This window comes from Leucopleurus acutus (assembly GCF_964270905.1).
Source record: "Leucopleurus acutus genome assembly, chromosome: 4".
NCBI classification, from domain to species: Eukaryota; Metazoa; Chordata; class Mammalia; order Artiodactyla; family Delphinidae; genus Leucopleurus; species Leucopleurus acutus.
In genome coordinates this window covers 35,742,856-35,760,398 of record NC_139146.1, presented here as the reverse complement: position 1 = coordinate 35,760,398, position 17,543 = coordinate 35,742,856, and the positions used below count along the sequence as shown (strand labels likewise).

General features: G+C 34.0%; 1 protein-coding gene across 1 annotated transcript in view; it reads right to left on the bottom strand.

Moving 5' to 3' along the window:
* Nucleotides 1-17,543, bottom strand: part of CENPE (centromere protein E) — a gene marked incomplete at its 5' end in the record, with an annotated part of 73,397 nt that overhangs the window by 39,165 nt on the left and 16,689 nt on the right. Inside the window, 12 exon segments of the mRNA XM_082838608.1 lie at nt 271-474; nt 3,524-3,682; nt 3,837-4,109; nt 4,223-4,537; nt 5,031-5,185; nt 5,574-5,739; nt 5,821-5,943; nt 7,815-7,934; nt 8,159-8,233; nt 12,007-12,174; nt 12,783-12,871; nt 13,538-13,682. Of these exon segments, the coding sequence (XP_082694734.1) occupies nt 271-474; nt 3,524-3,682; nt 3,837-4,109; nt 4,223-4,537; nt 5,031-5,185; nt 5,574-5,739; nt 5,821-5,943; nt 7,815-7,934; nt 8,159-8,233; nt 12,007-12,174; nt 12,783-12,871; nt 13,538-13,682 (1,992 nt within the window).

Genomic DNA, 17,543 nt, shown 5'->3' with positions numbered 1-17,543 from the left:
AAAAAAAAAGGACAGTGACTATATGGGGCAGAGGGTAAGATTAGGATCAAATAGATCAGAACTCAAGGGAACTTTTTGGGGTGATGGAAATATTCCATATCTTGACTGAGGTGAAAGGTACACAAGTAGAGACATTTGTCAAAAGTCATCAGACTGTGCTCTTGCATCAGATACATTTATTGCATGTAAATTATACCTCAATAAAGTTGGAAAAATCTAAAATGTACAAAGACAAAACTGTATTGCTAAGTATACAGTGCTAAATCCTACCATTTCAATGCTTTCCCTTAGGTCAGTCTTCAGTTGTTCCTTTTCTGCTGTAATACTCTCTAACATTTGTTGCAGTTCATTTTTCTCCTGTATTAAAGAAGATATCTTTCTCTGTTGCTCAGTTAGCTCATTATCCTCAACATCTGCAATCAGTGCTTGGGTTTTTTTGGCTTCCAAATTTTGTTTTTTATCTATGCCAACCATCTAAAATATAAATACATTAAAGAATTTCTTAGTTAATAATAATTTTAATAATAATAAAAAAAGCCAACATATATTACTTATTATGTACTAGGCACTATTTTGATATATTGACACGTTTAATCATCACTATAACCATATGAGGTAGGTACTAGTATTATCTCCATTTGACAGATGAGGAAACAATACCAGGGAGGATAGGTCACTTGCCCCAGGTCACCCAGGGAAGAATAACCAGGTTTTGAATCCAATAGTCTGGCTCCAGAGTGTGTGCTCTTGTGCCTGTTCACTGATAAGAACTACCTGGACAGCTATAGATAATTAACAATTATCTTCACGTATGATGGGTTAACCTGACTTTATGAAAAAGTAAGCCGCCTTGAACTCTATCACTTTATTTTTTTCCTTAAAAGCTGGAAATCATTCCCTAGCCCCTATTCCCAATTAATCTTTATTTTCAGAGGTAGTCATACTCACCAAAGCTGGAGTTTTATTACATGTAGAGGGCAAAATAATTTTGGTAGAAAAATATCTTACATTATAATAGCATAATTCATCTTTTCTTAATATACAATTTTCATTTACTGCTTAAGAAAAGCATGTTATATAAATTCATTTATCCATAAATAAGTCTTAACCAAAGGTAACTTAAAATGTGAACTCCTTGGTAAAAGGACATAAAGACTGACATTACAATTGTTGGCATGAAATTAGAGTGTCACTATATAACCTTATAGTAGCCCAATAAATATATTCAGTTCCATACTGGCCACATATGTTTTAAAAAGTTTTTATAGTAATCTATAAGTAACATTAGAAAAAAAATAGAAAAATAAAGAGAAAAAAATGTCATCCAGTGTCACCAACACAACCACTATTAGAGTTCTAAAATATTTCATTCCAGTATTTTCCATTAACTTTTTTTAAAACATAGCCATCATAATTAATTTACATATATAGGATTCAATTTAGCTTTTCTTTTTCACTTAGATCATGTGCAGTTTCCCATACTGCTACGTAATCTTCAAATTAGTATTTTTAGTAGTTGCTCTATTCTCTAAAGTGGATATGGACAAACCATATTTTGTTTAGTTAACCTCTTAGTGTTGGCAATATTCATGAGCTTCTGACAATGGTGCACACAGAGCTAACTACTGGGCTGGCCAAAAAGTTCGTTTGGTCAATGAATACATTGTTCAATACATTTCTTGGTGAAAATGAAAAATATGTCTTTTATTTTTACTTAAAATCAAACGAACTTTTTGGCCAACCCAATACACGAGGTGGGGAACATACAGGCTTTGGGAGCAGTTTGTCAGATATTATAATTCAGAAGCCTGCATCTTTACTCCTAAACAAAGGAATATACACAAAGACAAAACAGATGGAGAGGAAGTATTCTATAATGATGCCCAAGGCACATTTCAAAACTGAACTCAGCCTAGGAAGTATTTCAGCTACCATGGTTATGAGTAAAATCTAATTTCTGTTGAGACACACTAGAGAAATTGCATTTCCAGAGAAACACATCAAGCAGGACTGAAAACGGGTACTCCAAGGGATTCCTGATAGACCTACTTAATGGACTTCTGTGGTACCCAGATGAACAGAGGGCCCCTGGAAATTCCCAGACCCACTCTTTTATCTACATGGGTGATTCCAGCATGAGCAAGGTTATCACAAGAACAAGGTGATCTCAGACTTCCAGCCCAGGTTTCAAGATCTCTAATGAACAGAATGGCCCCAGAGAATCCCATCAGACTCTTTTATCACCATGGACACTTCTAGCACGAACATAATACTACAGGAGCCAGTTGGTCCCAGTGAGTATAACTCTTCCTTTCCCTCACTTCTCCTCTACTGCTTCCTTCTCATGGGGCCCTATGATTGCATTTTTCATTTGTTTAAAAGCAGCTATACATTGTTGTATCTTATTCTAAAAAAAAACTGTTCAAAAAACCTTCCCCCTGTGAAAGTAGAAGTTATAAATTTCAAATCAAGGTCAAGAACCTTTGGCCCACGGTTGATCCAAATTATAGATAAGCTGAGAACACAAGATAATAGTGGAAGTGAAAATGCTTTTCTAGGAGAGAAGGACTCAAGAATAGGGAGAGAGAAGAGAAAGCTCATTTTCCAAGGCAGGAATATTGTGTGCCTGGGTAAAGGGGGAAAAAAGAAGCTAATTAGACTATATCAAAATTTAAAGCTTCTGTGCAAACAAGGACAAAATCAACAGAGTGAAAAGGCAACCTATGAAATGGGAGGAAATACTGGCAAATCGCATAACTGATAAAGGGTTAATAACCAGAAAAATACAAAGAACTCTTACAACTCAGTAACAACAAAAAACCAATTTAAAAATGGGAACAACTTGAACAGACATTTCTGCAAAGAAGATAAACATATAGCTTACAAGCAGTCTGTGATATTTTGTTATGGCAGCCTTAGCAGACTAATATACCTCCCTTTAAAAAGTCACCATTAGCATCCTAGTTTTTCTTATATATAATTGAATAACTAGTTAAGTAGTTTTTCTCCTAAGGTCTCAGGACAAAATGAACCATTTTACCTAGAATGAATTATTAAGGCAAGATTTAAGCACCTAATAGTAAAATTATGGTCCAAACCCTAAAAATAGATACAAATACGATACATACATTGATTCTATAGCAAACTCTAAACAAATATAGTATACAAAATCCAACATAAAACAAATATTTTAGCCATAATTAATAATAAGCACTGAATCTTTCTTACATTCTTAGGATTCAGAGGGGCTTTTAAAGATGTGTAAATTACAATAGCCTTAGAAAAGTATCAGCTCAAAGTCCGAACTAGTATTTTTTTGTCTTTTCCTTTTCAAATTGATTGTAAGCAGTTATATTTGAAGTTATTTCAAAGACATGAGACTTACACGTGTAAATTATTCTGAGCTATTACCACTGTGAATAATAAATAAGATTGAGATTACTGTTCTGCACTTAAGTGTTTGAGGCTAAGGAGAAAGCTCATATACAAGCATATAAAAACTTTGAACAGAAACACCCTTTACCTTCTCCTGAAATTCATCCTTAGTTTCTCCTAAGTTGTCCTCTATATGCAAATTCTTGGAAGTTTCCTCAGAAATTTTCATTTTTAGTGTGTTAATCGTTTCTTGGTGTTGTTTCAAAGACTCAAGAGCATTTCGTAGTTGTTCCTGGGTGTCTATATTCTTTGTCAGAGAAATAGAAAATAATTTCCATTAGAATGTAAAACAATGAAAATAATTTTATAGCTATTGCTTGATCATAAATAATAAATGATGGCTCCTGTAATGTTCTTAAAGAGGCTCTGAGATTTCAAAGTTTAATCAGTCAAAACCTTACCATGTTTATAGTATCCTGAATGTCACTTTTGAGTTGGTCCCTCTCAATTTGCAGGCTCTCTTGGAGTTGTTTTTGATCATCCTTTTCTTGGGTTAAGGTTTTTACTTCTACTAAGGTTTGTTGAAGTTTCTCGGTAAGCAGTGTTTTCTCCTTTTCTACAGTGTGCAGCCTAGAATCTCTACTTTCTAATTGTTCCTTCAGTTCTTCCACTTCTTTTAACCTTTTTTGATTCTCAGTTGTTTTCTGCTGAAGTTCTTGGGTTTTGTGAGAGAGCTTTAAGATAAGAAAAAGTAAATGTGAAAAGCAGAGCATTCTGCGACGTACACATGGAAGCCAAACCCCATTAAGACTAAAGATCATTTCCCTAGAGGGTGTCTTGTACCAACCTCTGTCTTCAAAGCATCCAAATTTAAACCAAGTTCTTGAGCTTCTTTAGAAAGATTTCCTATTTCCTGTTTCAATTTTGCATTCTCTTCAAGGACCATCTTATACTTTTGCTCAAATTCAATATGATGATTTTTAACATCTTGGAATTCTTGATCAGTGCTTTCATAATTCAACTGGGAAGTTGCTAGGTCATTTTTAGTTTTCCCAATTTCTTCAAGTAAATCTTGAATTCTACTTTCCTTATGAGCTACTTCAGAAAACAATTTATCTTTTTCCAATGTTATTATACAGAGCTCTTCAGATTTATCATGTATCTATGGAAAAGAAAGCAAACAGCTACGTTAGCAATATATGATCTACTTAAGCAATTTTCAGGAAAAAACTTTCTCTGCCTCACCTCAATTTCAAGACATTGAAATTAAGCAAAGGTTTGACTGAGGAAAGGCAATATTTTTATTGTGACATCTCTTTAAGGATATATTATCCTGTCTAACTTTACCTTCAAAGTTTTGATTTCTAATCTCTGGTTCTAGTAAGGATTGCATGGAGAAGGACAGTAGAAACACAACCAGCATGTGCCTTTAATTCCTCACCTATCATTTTAAAGTGTTTTCTAACTTTCTGGTGTAGCAGGCATTTCATGGTTTTTCTTAGAATTTGACTTATATTTCTATTGCTAACAAATTGAGTCAGGCATTTACAGTCTCTTGGCTGGTACTTTAAAATAAAATATGGCAAAATATTTAAGGCACTATTGCAAAGGTTTTTATTTTAAGGTAAGAGTTGTTTGCTTAAAAAAGTGTTTACCTCCTTCCTTAGCATTTCTACTTCTGAAGGTAAAGATTTCAGTTCTGAGAGCAAATTAACTTCTTTGTGCAAAGCTTCATTTTCTTTGACTTCCTTATTCAGTGCTTTCTGGAGATGGGTAATTTTCCTTTCCAATTCCATATTAGACAGTAAATCTAGGAAATTTTTAGTAAGTTAAATAAAACAGCTTGCAGTTGTTGGGTAAATCTAAATTACATACATAGTTAGATTATTTAACCAGATTATATAAAATTTATTACAGAAAGAGCCAGTGTTGGTAAACAACTCATCCAATTGTTAATCACCTTGTCCAAGATTGGGTTCAATTTATTTGAAAAATAACTTTTAAACCCTTATGGTTTGAGGTCCAAGGAAACATTTATAAATACAGATACCAAATGACATTAAAACTTCACATTAAGCTATTAAAAACACCAGAGAATAATGGATTTTTAATTACTGCAATATAGTTGCAAAATCTTTTAGGTACATTTCTGTATAAAGTCAGATTTGCAAAGAGATAAGTCTGAAATGATGAAATACCTTTTGGAACTTTGCCATCTATAAGGGAGGTGAGTTTTGTTATTTCATTAAAAGAAGATTGTAATTCTTTCTCCAGATCAACTTGCATTTTCTTTTTCGCCTCCAACTGGCTTTGATATAACTCAATATCATTTTCCATTTGCTTGCATGTACTTGCAAGTTCTTTCTATTGAGAGAAACACTGCAGATTCACAGAAATGTACTGATCATTGCAACTGTTTTTACAAATATTACAAAAATAACTTACCATTTTTTCTTTCACCTTTAGATTTTCACTTCTGAGAAAGGCTGATTCTCTCTTGGCATCAAGAGCTACAGTTTCAGCATCAAGCAGAGTCTGTTTCATTTGTTTTAAGTCTTCAGTGTTTTCCTATACACATGACAAAAAGGATTTTGTGAAATCTCACTTTGTTAGAGTTGGAAAAGACTTAACACGTACATGTATGTTATTCCTAACAAATCAAAAATGGTTAAAATATGCGAATTGCCAAATGTATTTTTGGAATAGATTAAAAAATTAACATTTCAAATAGTAAAAATATTTTAGGGAATTCCCTGCATTCTAGTGGTTAGGACTCGGTGCTTTCACCGCTGGGGCCTGCGTTCGATCTCTGGTCGGGGAACTAAGATCCTGCAAGTGGCACAGAGTGACCAAAAAAAAAATATTTAAAAAATTCTGGCTATATTTTTCAAAAGGATAAAAGCATTGTATAGAAGTACTATAATTCTGTTATTGTTTAAAAAGGTTAACACAATTGTTGCTCAGCTAGCCTCTTAAAGTTTGATATGTATTTTTATTTTAAGTTACTCTCTGCAAAACATGACAGATGACTAGCTAATAGTTAAAATTAAGGATGTTAAATCACAAATTGAAAAGAAAAAGATAAATAATCCAACAGAAAAATAGAGAAAAGATATGAACAGGCAACTCACAGAAGAGAAAATGCAAATGACTGATAAATACATGAAAAAAAATCCACAGTTGGGCTTCCCTGGTGGCGCAGTGGTTGAGAGTCCGCCTGCCGATGCAGGGGACGTGGGTTTGTGCCCCGGTCCGGGAGGATCCCACATGCCGCGGAGTGGCTGGGCCCGTGAGCCATGGCTGCTGGGCCTGCACGTCCGGAGCCTGTGCTCCGCAATGGAAGAGGCCACAACAGAGAAAGGCCCGCGTAATGCAAAAAAAAAAAAAAAAAAATCCACAGTCTCATTTTTAGAAAGAAGTGGCATTTCAACATGACTTGCACATATATGAATTCAACCGTATGTACTTGGCAAAATATTAATGCAAACATGCATGCATGAATGAATAAATAAATTGGATGAATAAAGAGAAAAAATAAACATCAATTTAAAAAAATGGGCAATTCTATTTGCCATTCTATCAACAGATACTCCAGGATGATATGAAAGTGCCTTTCTTCCCAGGGCCTCAGAACAATGAGAACACTTTTAAAAAGAATCACTTGTCATTAATAGAAGGTAGCAAAAGAGTACTAATAGAAGGTAAGAAAAAGTACTCTGAAAAACTCAAATGAAAACAAAAGAAGAACAATAGAAACTAATATTGTAAACTTTCCAGCTAGTAACTGTTGCCTTTTTAAAAAAGTTAAAAACTAGAATCCAACTGATAGTTTCTTGAAGTAATCAGGTGGATTGAAAGCAAATAGGAAAAAAAAGTTAATTTCACCATAAGATTCAATACTATTTAATGCCATGATCTTATACCAACTAAAATCACCTACAGCTATAGCTCTGAAAAATATCAAACTGTTAAAATAGTTACATAATTATAATGAGAATGCATTAATATCTATTAATGAAATTAATGAAATTTATGAAATCATGCTCAATTACACGTTTTACAGTTCTAGTTACTAATCAATGTTAAGTGCTTACCTGAAGATATTGACTATACACTTCTGCACTTGTATAAAACAATTGCAAAACATTAAAATTTTTTGAATTACTGATTTTTAATGGAAGCTCATCTCTTACTTACTTATATTCAATCAAAGGATAATATCCTTAACTCTCTATGATTCTTTATCCATAAAATGGCAATGATACTAATAGTGCCTCTCTCATAGGGTTACTGACAGGATTAAATAAAATACTATATTTAGAACAATTAGAACAATGCCTGGCACACAGTAGGCTCAATATAAACATTTGCGATGATGATGATGACAGTATACTACAAATGCCAAAATGATGACACAACAAAATAAACCTGATTTTTACCGATGAGTATGGCAAGTCCATTTCCATACTTTCTGACTTCTGAGAGTCTATGTATTTCTGTAGCTTCTTAATCTGGTCTTCCTTTTCTCTAAGCAGCTCTACTTTTGAACTTAGTACATCCTAAAACAATTAAAGGAGAATGAAATAATTTAATTGGGTTTTAATTCTAAGGAATTAAAAAGAAATTATATTTAATAGTTTAAATTGGTAGATAGTAAAATTCAAAACATTGATATTTAAAGAATATAATTCCTTCTATTTTCTGAAATCATGCTCAATTACATATGATATATGTTTTATAGTTTTTGTTCCTTATCAATAGAAATACCAACATAGATGCTCACCTCAAGATCTTGATTATACACTTCTGCATGCTTAACTAAATTCTTTAAGTTGGAAATTTCATGAATTAGTTGCATCTGTAAGAGCATGTGAACAGGCAACAGAGCAAACCAATAGTTAATAAAGCAAAAAAAAAAAAAAAAAGATAGCATTCATTCACCGCTTTAGAATCACCCAACACAATAAGAAAGACTGGGAGATCAGTCTAGTTCAACTACCAGAGATCAACCGTTCAAGCTACTGCAATGAAGCACCTCATTATTTAAAAATAAATAAATAACTAAAACCCAAACTCAACCAACCAAACAAAAAAAATCCCCAAACCCCACAAAACAAGCAAATAAGAAAAAAGCCTAAGCATGACCCCAAAACAGTTATGTCATGTTAATAAAGCTACAATAAGGTCAAAAGCAAATTAGTACCCACCACTGTATAAGATAGAGTGGTAATCAAACCTTTATAAAAAACATACTTTAAATGATTTTTGTTTTGGGTAAGCTAAGTGCAGAAATGTATTTATTCTATAAGATTTTTTTCTCTTCCCATAAATTATCCACCTAGCTTTATACTGGCATACTTTTTAATGAGTTGTGACTTGGAATTTAGGTTTGGATTATGAAAGTTTCATGTGGTACCTTTATAATATTATTATAAGAAAATAATAATATTTTCTTCACCAAAGCTAAAGAGATATGTATGGCATTATCAACTATTACCTTGCTGGTTTATTCTACAGGAAATACTGGAAAGATGATGTTATTGCTTTATATTGTTCAACTGTCTAAAAGTATAAATACTTAAAGATACAAGTACTTCTATTAAAGTTTCCTTTTTATCAAAATATCTGTAGCATTAAATATTTGAGTACCAGAAACTTCTGTGTTCAAAAGAAGTAAACTACAGTTTAACAAAGATAAACATAATTACCCTGAGAATTATTTAATCATTATCAGATGAGTCCTTAAAGAGTAAAAGCAAATTCTAGTCAAATGTAAGGGACTTACAAAAATAGCACCTTGTTTAAATAATATTTTCTGGATGTCTAACTCAGTCCTGACTAGTTTTAGATTTTAGACTAGTGCTGGTTTGACATTCGTATTTTAGGTCGGCATGAGTCAACAGAAATATAATGTGAGCCAAATTTATAATTAAAATTTTTCTAAGAGCCACCTTTAAAAAAAGTAAAAAGAAGCAGGCAGAATTAATTTTAATATAATTTATCTAACCTAATATATGCAAAATATTATTTCTTCATCAGTATTAAAAAATTAATGTAATATTGTATATTCTTTTTTTCATACTTAAGTCACTTGAGACTGGCCCCATTCCAAGTGCTCAATTGCCATATGTGATGAGTGGTTACCATTGTTCAGCAAAGTTTTAGACATCTGTATTGATTATAATTTAAATTGGCTCTATCTTTTACCTTTTCTTCTGTTTCTAACTTTTGTGCAAGAAAACCACATTTGTCAGAAATGAAGAACTAAATAATCAACCTTAATTTTTGAAAACATCTAGAAAGGAAAGTTCCCCCACTTCTCATTTGCAATCACTCTTAATTTTAAGTACTGGTTCACACAAACAGAAAAAGATTAAGTCACTTTTGAAAAGAGCTGAGTACACTCTCCCAATGATGTTTAAGATGCAGAGCATAGAGAAAGTACACGATATGATAGGGTTAATCCACTGTTACAAAGAAAATATTGCATATTTCAACTGTAATTTTCAGCAGGTGAAATGAAATAATTAACTTCTTAAACATCTCCAAGTTGTGAAAATTATAAAATTAAATCAAGTTAAAATAGGTAGAGAGATGAAATTTCTCTTGTTCCCTGATCGTGACAATACTTGACCTTGTTTATTCCTTTCTCTAAAATTACTATTTAAACATCTTATATTACTGTATCTCCACTTGAAAATTATCCACAGCTTTAGTGATTTTTGACAAAACCCTTAGGAAACTAGGGCGATGGCCACATATTCTAAGGCTGTAATTTGACCTTTACTCCGTTTTGGTTAAACTTTTCCCCAAAATGTAGGTTTCAGAACATATTTTGTTGCATACACCTACATTTGTATTTGTAGTTTAACATGAAATGCATATTGTAAAACTGTCTTTGAACAGAGTAAGTTTATATTACTGAAACTTTTAGGTTACCTCACAGAACCTAGAATTTCAATGTGTGTCTAAGTAAAAGTAAAGAGAATAGGATTATTTTCCCCCTTAACTGTAAGAAGAAAAAAAAAATCGAGATGTGAGATTCAAGGCATATATTCTGTGTTATTTTGTAATCTTTTCGTGTGTGAGTCAATTCAGTGAGCTTTGATTTTAATAATTAATTGAATGTATAAGTGATGTAAGAAAAATTAGAGAAATTACTGCTACACACATGCCCAAAGGTAATTTTATACCGTATTTTTTTATAAGATATATACAAAAAAATTAGGTGAGATTTTGGAGTTAGAAGGGGACTTGACAAGCTCCCGATCTAACTTCAAGGAGGAAGATACACAAAAACGTAAGCCCTGAGAGACGTGATGACTTGCTCAAAGCCTTGCCAATAATTCGTGACAGGCTCAAATCTGTGGTGAGCTAATAAACAGCAGAACTAGGGCTTCATTCCAGGTAGTTTGCTCCAGAGACCGTGCTCTTAACCACAACACTAGAGCACCCCCTCTCAATAAAACTGTTTATGAAGTCTACTGTTCTTTTCATGAAGTTTTACATTCTGCGAATTCACAAATTTTAAAACAAATTAAATGAAAGTCTGTAGAGAAGTTATAGACTTTTGCCTCTCAGGATATAATACCTATGAAATGTAGGAGTAAATGTAATTTGTAGGTAGAACAGAAATAATAGTTTTGGCACAGAATTTTTTTTTCTTTTTAAAAAAGAAAAGTAGGTGAGAAACTTTGATACTGAGGAAAAGGAACTGTGTCCCTTTGGGCTCTCCATACAGAAATAAGTAGCTGCAAATTAACTCATGTTTTACCTACATCAAAACACCAGCTCTTATTTTTGAGGGGATTCATGGATCACGTCACAAGTCTGATAACAGCTATGGATTCTTACTCCACAAAACTGAATATGCACTCCAAAATTCTATAGAATAATTTCATAGGGTCTATGAACTCTAGGTTAAAGACTCTCCACACTAAGAAATTGCTTGAATTCTTCTGGACAGTTACCAAGTCCCCAAAGTCTGATGGTTTATGGATTACATTCTCTTAACATGTAGCCTAATACTACACACTTGAAAAATTTAAGTGATCCATTTCATTTCTAAAAATTCCATTAAAATTATTTAGTATTAATTATACTAATTTTCACAGTAAGTTTCTTATATGGAAAAAGAAATGTGCAAAATTAGCTTCCCTAGCTATTCTAATGTTCTAGCTATTTAGGAAAATATTTTCTAAAGAAAACAAAATCCATTAATAGGTAGTATCCATATATAAAACATTCAGCAACATATTAAAATTCATGTCGGTCTCAGTAGGAAATGGCTACGTTCTAGGCAGGACTTCTGATATGTTAATAAATTAAATATTTTAATATACAAATTATAAGGAAATAACTTCTTCAAGACAAATCCATCAATAGGCACATTCACCAAACCTTCCTAAAGATGTTCTTAATTTCTTCTTCTTGTGCATAAGCACAAGTGAAACAAATATGATTCAACTCTTTTAAAATAGAAATAAACTATTTCTCAAATTCTCTAAATTGTGTATACATATGGAAAATGGTTGGATCCCCAATATCTCAACCTTAGAAATACCTTTAAGAGAATGATACCTCATTTAAACGTGTGGTTTTAGTTTAGTTTTATATTTCCACATCCTTTACCTCTTGATCTTTCTCTGCTTTTCTTTCTAGAGCCTCAAATTCATCCAAATCATTCTTTTCTTTTAATTTCAATTCCATTTCTTCATTTTCTCTTCTTAGTTGTTCATAGTCTAACACCAGATTATCATAGTTTGCACGAAGTGAACTCAATTCACTTTCTAAGTTTTCCTATTGCAAACAAACCCAAATTTTCAAGTCAGAGAGAATTCCAATCATATATTGTTTGTTTACTTAACAAAAGTTGGATTAACCAAATAATTAATTTAACCTTGAATCGTTTGGTGGTTTAGGCCATTTTCTTCTTCAATAACTTTTTAATGGTCTAGCTTGATCCAGAGTAAGATAAAGGATCTGCATTTTGGTAAATTAGCTAACTTAGAATAGAAGACGACTATTTTGAAAGGGTTAAAATTAAAAAAAAATAAATCATAAACAAATGCTCTGTCTGTGTCTGACTAGAAAAGCTGAGTCAGAAGTAGGAGGTAGCGCTCATAATGGGATACAGATCCTTAAGCTCCTTAGTAATAAAGCTGATAATTTAACTCTCCACCTGTCTGACTACTATCTTATTTCTCAGGTAGCTCTGAATCTAGGAAATGAAACTGAGGGATTATTTATTGACCTTTAAAACTCTACTGGCCTTAATTAGAAGCAAAACTGTTACTGAAATTAAGTCAGAGCTAGAAATGTGTTACAGCAACAACAATAAACCCCGATAACAAATGAATTTAAAAAAGAGTAAAAGGATAATACTCTGTAAAATACATTTAAGTTACCTGACTTAGTAGCTTTGTTGCTGGATTCCACTCTATCTCAGTTAATGTATCAAGAGTGTTACTGAAAATATCAGACTCTGAACAGACAGCTATAATTAGAGGGAAAAGAAATTTATCCATAAGCTTGTTATTAAGTTTCTTAAAACTCAAAGATAAAAAAAAAAATCTGATCAGAGGTAATAAACTCAAATTAGCTAATACGTGCTCACAGTATGATCATAGCCAAGAATACATTAACAACAAACGTGATCATTTAAATTATTATGTCAATTAAGATCACTGGTTAGAATGAGTGATAACATACAGGGGTCCTTAATACAATATAGGTAAAAAGGACAAATTCTAAATTTGAGATTTGATTATTTTAAGTAGATTTAAAAATGCCCCTAAAAAATATTTATAACTATGTTGGAGACATAATTTTGAAACGGATTCCTGTGCAAACGCCATCCTTTCAAGGTTAGCAGAGTTTAAGGCTGATGTTTGTTATATGGATACTAATTTAACTGGATAATGATTAGAATAAAAACATGTGTTTCAACTATAATGCATTATTCTTAAGAAATCTAGAAATAGAGAACGTCATGAACGTTCACTTTCTTAAAATTACTTATTTTTATCATTATCTCCATTGTAATTACACCTAAAATACATACATTTTATTTAAATGTGTTTATCACATTAATTGAGTTATAAATAAAGTCTCTCTTTATAGGGATGTTTTTATAATTAAAACTAATTGAAAAAGTACTCACATTCATCAATTTCTCCTAAAGTTACAGCAGCCTTATGTGTTTTTGTTGTTACATTCACTGGCATATTGAATTCATTTACATAGTTTGAGTCCTTCATTTTGTTAATTTTGCCAAGGCACCAAGTAACTCTTCGTTTTTTTTTAGCCTGAAGAGAAAGAAATCAAAATTACCTCACACAGATCTGGGCTCAACATCTTAAAACAAGGGAACTAGTTTCCATTTTAAAAAACCATTGGGACTTCCCTGGTGGTCCAGTGGTAAAGAATCCACCTTCCAATGCAGGGGACGCAGGTTCGATAGCTGGTCGGGAAACTAAGATCCCACATGCCACAGGGCAACTAAGCCTGCGCGACAACTACTGAGCTCCTGCGCCTCAACTAGAGAGCTCCCACGCTGCAAACTACAGAGTCCACGTGTTCTGGAGCCCACACGCCACAACTAGAGAGAGAAAACCTGTGGCCACTAGACAGAAGCACTGCAACAAAGAGCCCACGCGCGGCAACAAAAGATCCTGCATGCCTCCGTGAAGATCCTGTGTGTCGCAACTAAGACCCGATGCAGCCAAAATAAATAAATAAAAACAAACAAAAAAACCCCAAACAAACAAACAAAAAACCCCATCGACTTGGCAGAATGTTTACTAAATCTACTTTAATATCTTACCAGTTTAAGGATAACCTGAGATAAGAAAACATATTCAAACTTTTCAGATCAGTATTTAACCCCATAATAAATTTGATGAAACTACTATTTAAATTGCATATTTTATTAGAAGGTTTACTTATAAGCTTTTCTGGAATGTAACTGAAAGGAATCGGTTGACTCTCAACTCTTCAAGTAACCTGGGGATATACGGAAGGGACAACTGTTGCTGCCCCCTTAGAGCTACCGAAAGCACTTTTGGGTGCCCAGTTCTGTTCCACTCAGTTATCTGTTCATCTATCATCTTCCCTAGCTCCTTCCTCTTAGCTGTACGAATGCTCAAGCTTATTTATCAGCTGTTGAGTTTTAAAAAAACAATCCCTTGCCTCCTCACTTCTCTCTAGCTACCATTTTCTTTTAGTTTCTACATTGTCTTCTTCCTCATCATCTATCTACTTCTTCCTCATCCCTTCAGGGGCATTTCTGTCTCCTGATTCTTATCCCACCCAGCTAGCTGTCTTCATCTCTCATTCTGCTTTGCTGGTTTCTCTTCCCCTGCCCACTTCCTAAGTGTTTGTGTCTTTCCATATTTCACAGCTAGCATTCTTCTCTTGTGTCTCTACTAGTACAAGCATTATCTCCTCTTATTTGATCCTCTCAACAATCCTCTATTACTACATCCATTTTATAGTTGAGCTGGGTGTCCAGAAAGTTTGGAGAAGCTGAGTAGAGTCATACAGCCAACTGGAAGCTGAGCCCATGCCTGTTAACTTCAGAGCCTATCCACCAACCATTCTACTGCATTGCCTGTCAACATTATCTGCTGTCCCCAGAATATTCTGCATGCTTTCATGCCTCTACCACATACTACCCTTTTGCTTGAAATAGCCAGCCCTTTCCACAGCCTGCTCTGCAAAAACCTAGCTGTACATACATGTTTGACTCCAAAGACCTTCACCTCAACTCCACGTGCTCCCAAAGCCACTCCTGGACCTTGTCATTATCTCAAACTCATAAACCCAGACATGCTCTTAGTACAGTGGCTATCCTCCACTTTCTTTATCCAGTTAATCCCATTATAGTTACTTAGCTTACAAGGTACCTTACTTTATTCCTGTTTTTCTCTTCCTATCATCTTAGATTCCATAGATCATCACTTCAACCATGTTTTTGGGTCAACAGCCTCAAATTATTTGACCCAATATCTGTTCCCCAAACCTATTCCAACACAGTGTACACACAGATGAATTACACTGTCTTTTAAGACTTTATCAGCCTCCTGAACACTGCCAGGGCATACAGTCAGAAGACTGGCTGCCACCATCACCTGGGTCCTTAATGCTTCCCGGTAAGACTCTTTTCCTCCTTGTTGGCTTTCTTTTCTATTCCCTATAAAGGCTATACTATTTCAAACTCTTAGCATTGTCTATGAACTTGTGTCTCCACCATCTCCTGCTATCAGAGCAGAAAAATTAAACTTCCTACTTCAGAAAGACAATAAAAGCCTAAACTTACAAAAGCATTACCTGAACTGATGCCTATCCTTTCCTCTGTCCTTGTTATCATGAATAGATGTTTCTCCTTCTAAGACCAGACCCTTCTACTGTATTCAAGATCCCATCCCTTTGGGTCATCTCAACCCACTGCAAGGTGGCTTTCACTACCAGCACATAACTCAAAATTGCTTTTGCAAATGAGCTTCTTATTTCTAAATCCAAAGCATTTTTGTCTATGTGTATCTTACTTAACTTCTCAGCAGAATGTGACAATGCTGACCACTACCACTCTGAAATACTCTGTTCCCTTGGTTACCACATTCAGCTGGTTTCCTTCTAAATTCTGAGCTAAACATGGGTTCCTTCAGGGATTCTTCTTTACTGCCTTTACCTAAAAAGTTGTTGTTTCATGGGGTTTTGTGTCTGACCCTCTGTTTTTTCCATTTTCAACATGCTTCCAGAGCAAGCTCACCCATTCCCAGGACTCTAAGTTGGATCTGCAGTAGTTAATGCCAAATTGATACCTCCATGTCAGACCTTTCACATTTTCGACTGCCTGACATCTTAAAATGGAGATGTCCTGAATCAAACACTGAGCAGCTCCACTGCTCTTCATTCAGTGTTCCTCAACTCAGTGAATATGCTACCAGCTACCCAGAAAGCCTAGTAATGCCAGCAAGTCATTTTGGATACCTCCTTCTCCCTTTCTCTGCCGCTGTGTCTATATAATCTCAAAATCCTGTTGAGGCTACCTCCCAAATAGCTCTCCAGTTTATCCGATTTCTTCCACCTCCAGAGCCACAATCATTGCAGAGGCCCAATCTATCTGATGCACATAATAGCCTCACCTTCCCAAAATGCAATTCCGATTATGTTCCATACAAGGCTTTTCCTTGTCCTTAGCATAATGCAACATTCAAGTCCTTCACTGAGGTTTTAAAATGCCCCCGCCACCAGAAAGTCCAAGAAATATACTGTTTTCCCACAATTTTAAGCTTCTGTACATTTAAGTGTCTTCCTGAAACACTATTCCTTACGCCTTCCACTGGGCTATTTCCTACTCATCACTCAGTCAACAAATTGATCTAGAGCATCTTCTAAATACTTAGAATGGTGACCTGAACATAATGTCTATTAATAATTATCTTAATAGTATATATTTATTGAGGATTTGCTGAGCAGAAATTATAGTGTTAAGCATGTACTGTATGTTACTTCACTTAATTCTCACAACAATCCTATGAGGTGGGGATCAAGCTATATATCACAGATAAGGAAACTGCAGCAAAGTGTATTTGAGAAATTGCCCAAGGTCAAGTGTTAGGAACTGACAGAACAGGGATTCAAACCCAGGTAGTTCAAATCCAGAGGCTGTGCTCTTAAGAAAATATTTGTTGGATAAATAAATCCCTACTCTAGTAAAAATAAAAACCACAAAAACTGGAAGCCAGAATTTTGATCAGTATGTTGATCTATATTCTAGATCAATTTCCTGATACTAATATTTCTGTTTCTTTAAACAGAAAATATTCCCACATACTCTAGACATCTGTGGTTTCCAATCCCTAATTAATTTTATTTGAAGTTCTTAAGAAGCATATTGCAAATAGATTCCTTGAATATACTCTAGACTCTAAACCATGAAAGACTCCAAATAGCCAAAGCAATCTTGAGAAAGAAGAGCAAAGCTGGAGGCAGCATGCTTCCTGATTTCAAACTGTATTACAAAGCTATAGCAATCAAAACAATATTGATATGATATGATATTGTATGATAGTGCCATAAAAACAGACACATAGACAAATGGAACAGAACAGAGAGCTCAGAAATAAAGCCTACACATATATGATCAATTAATTTACAACAAA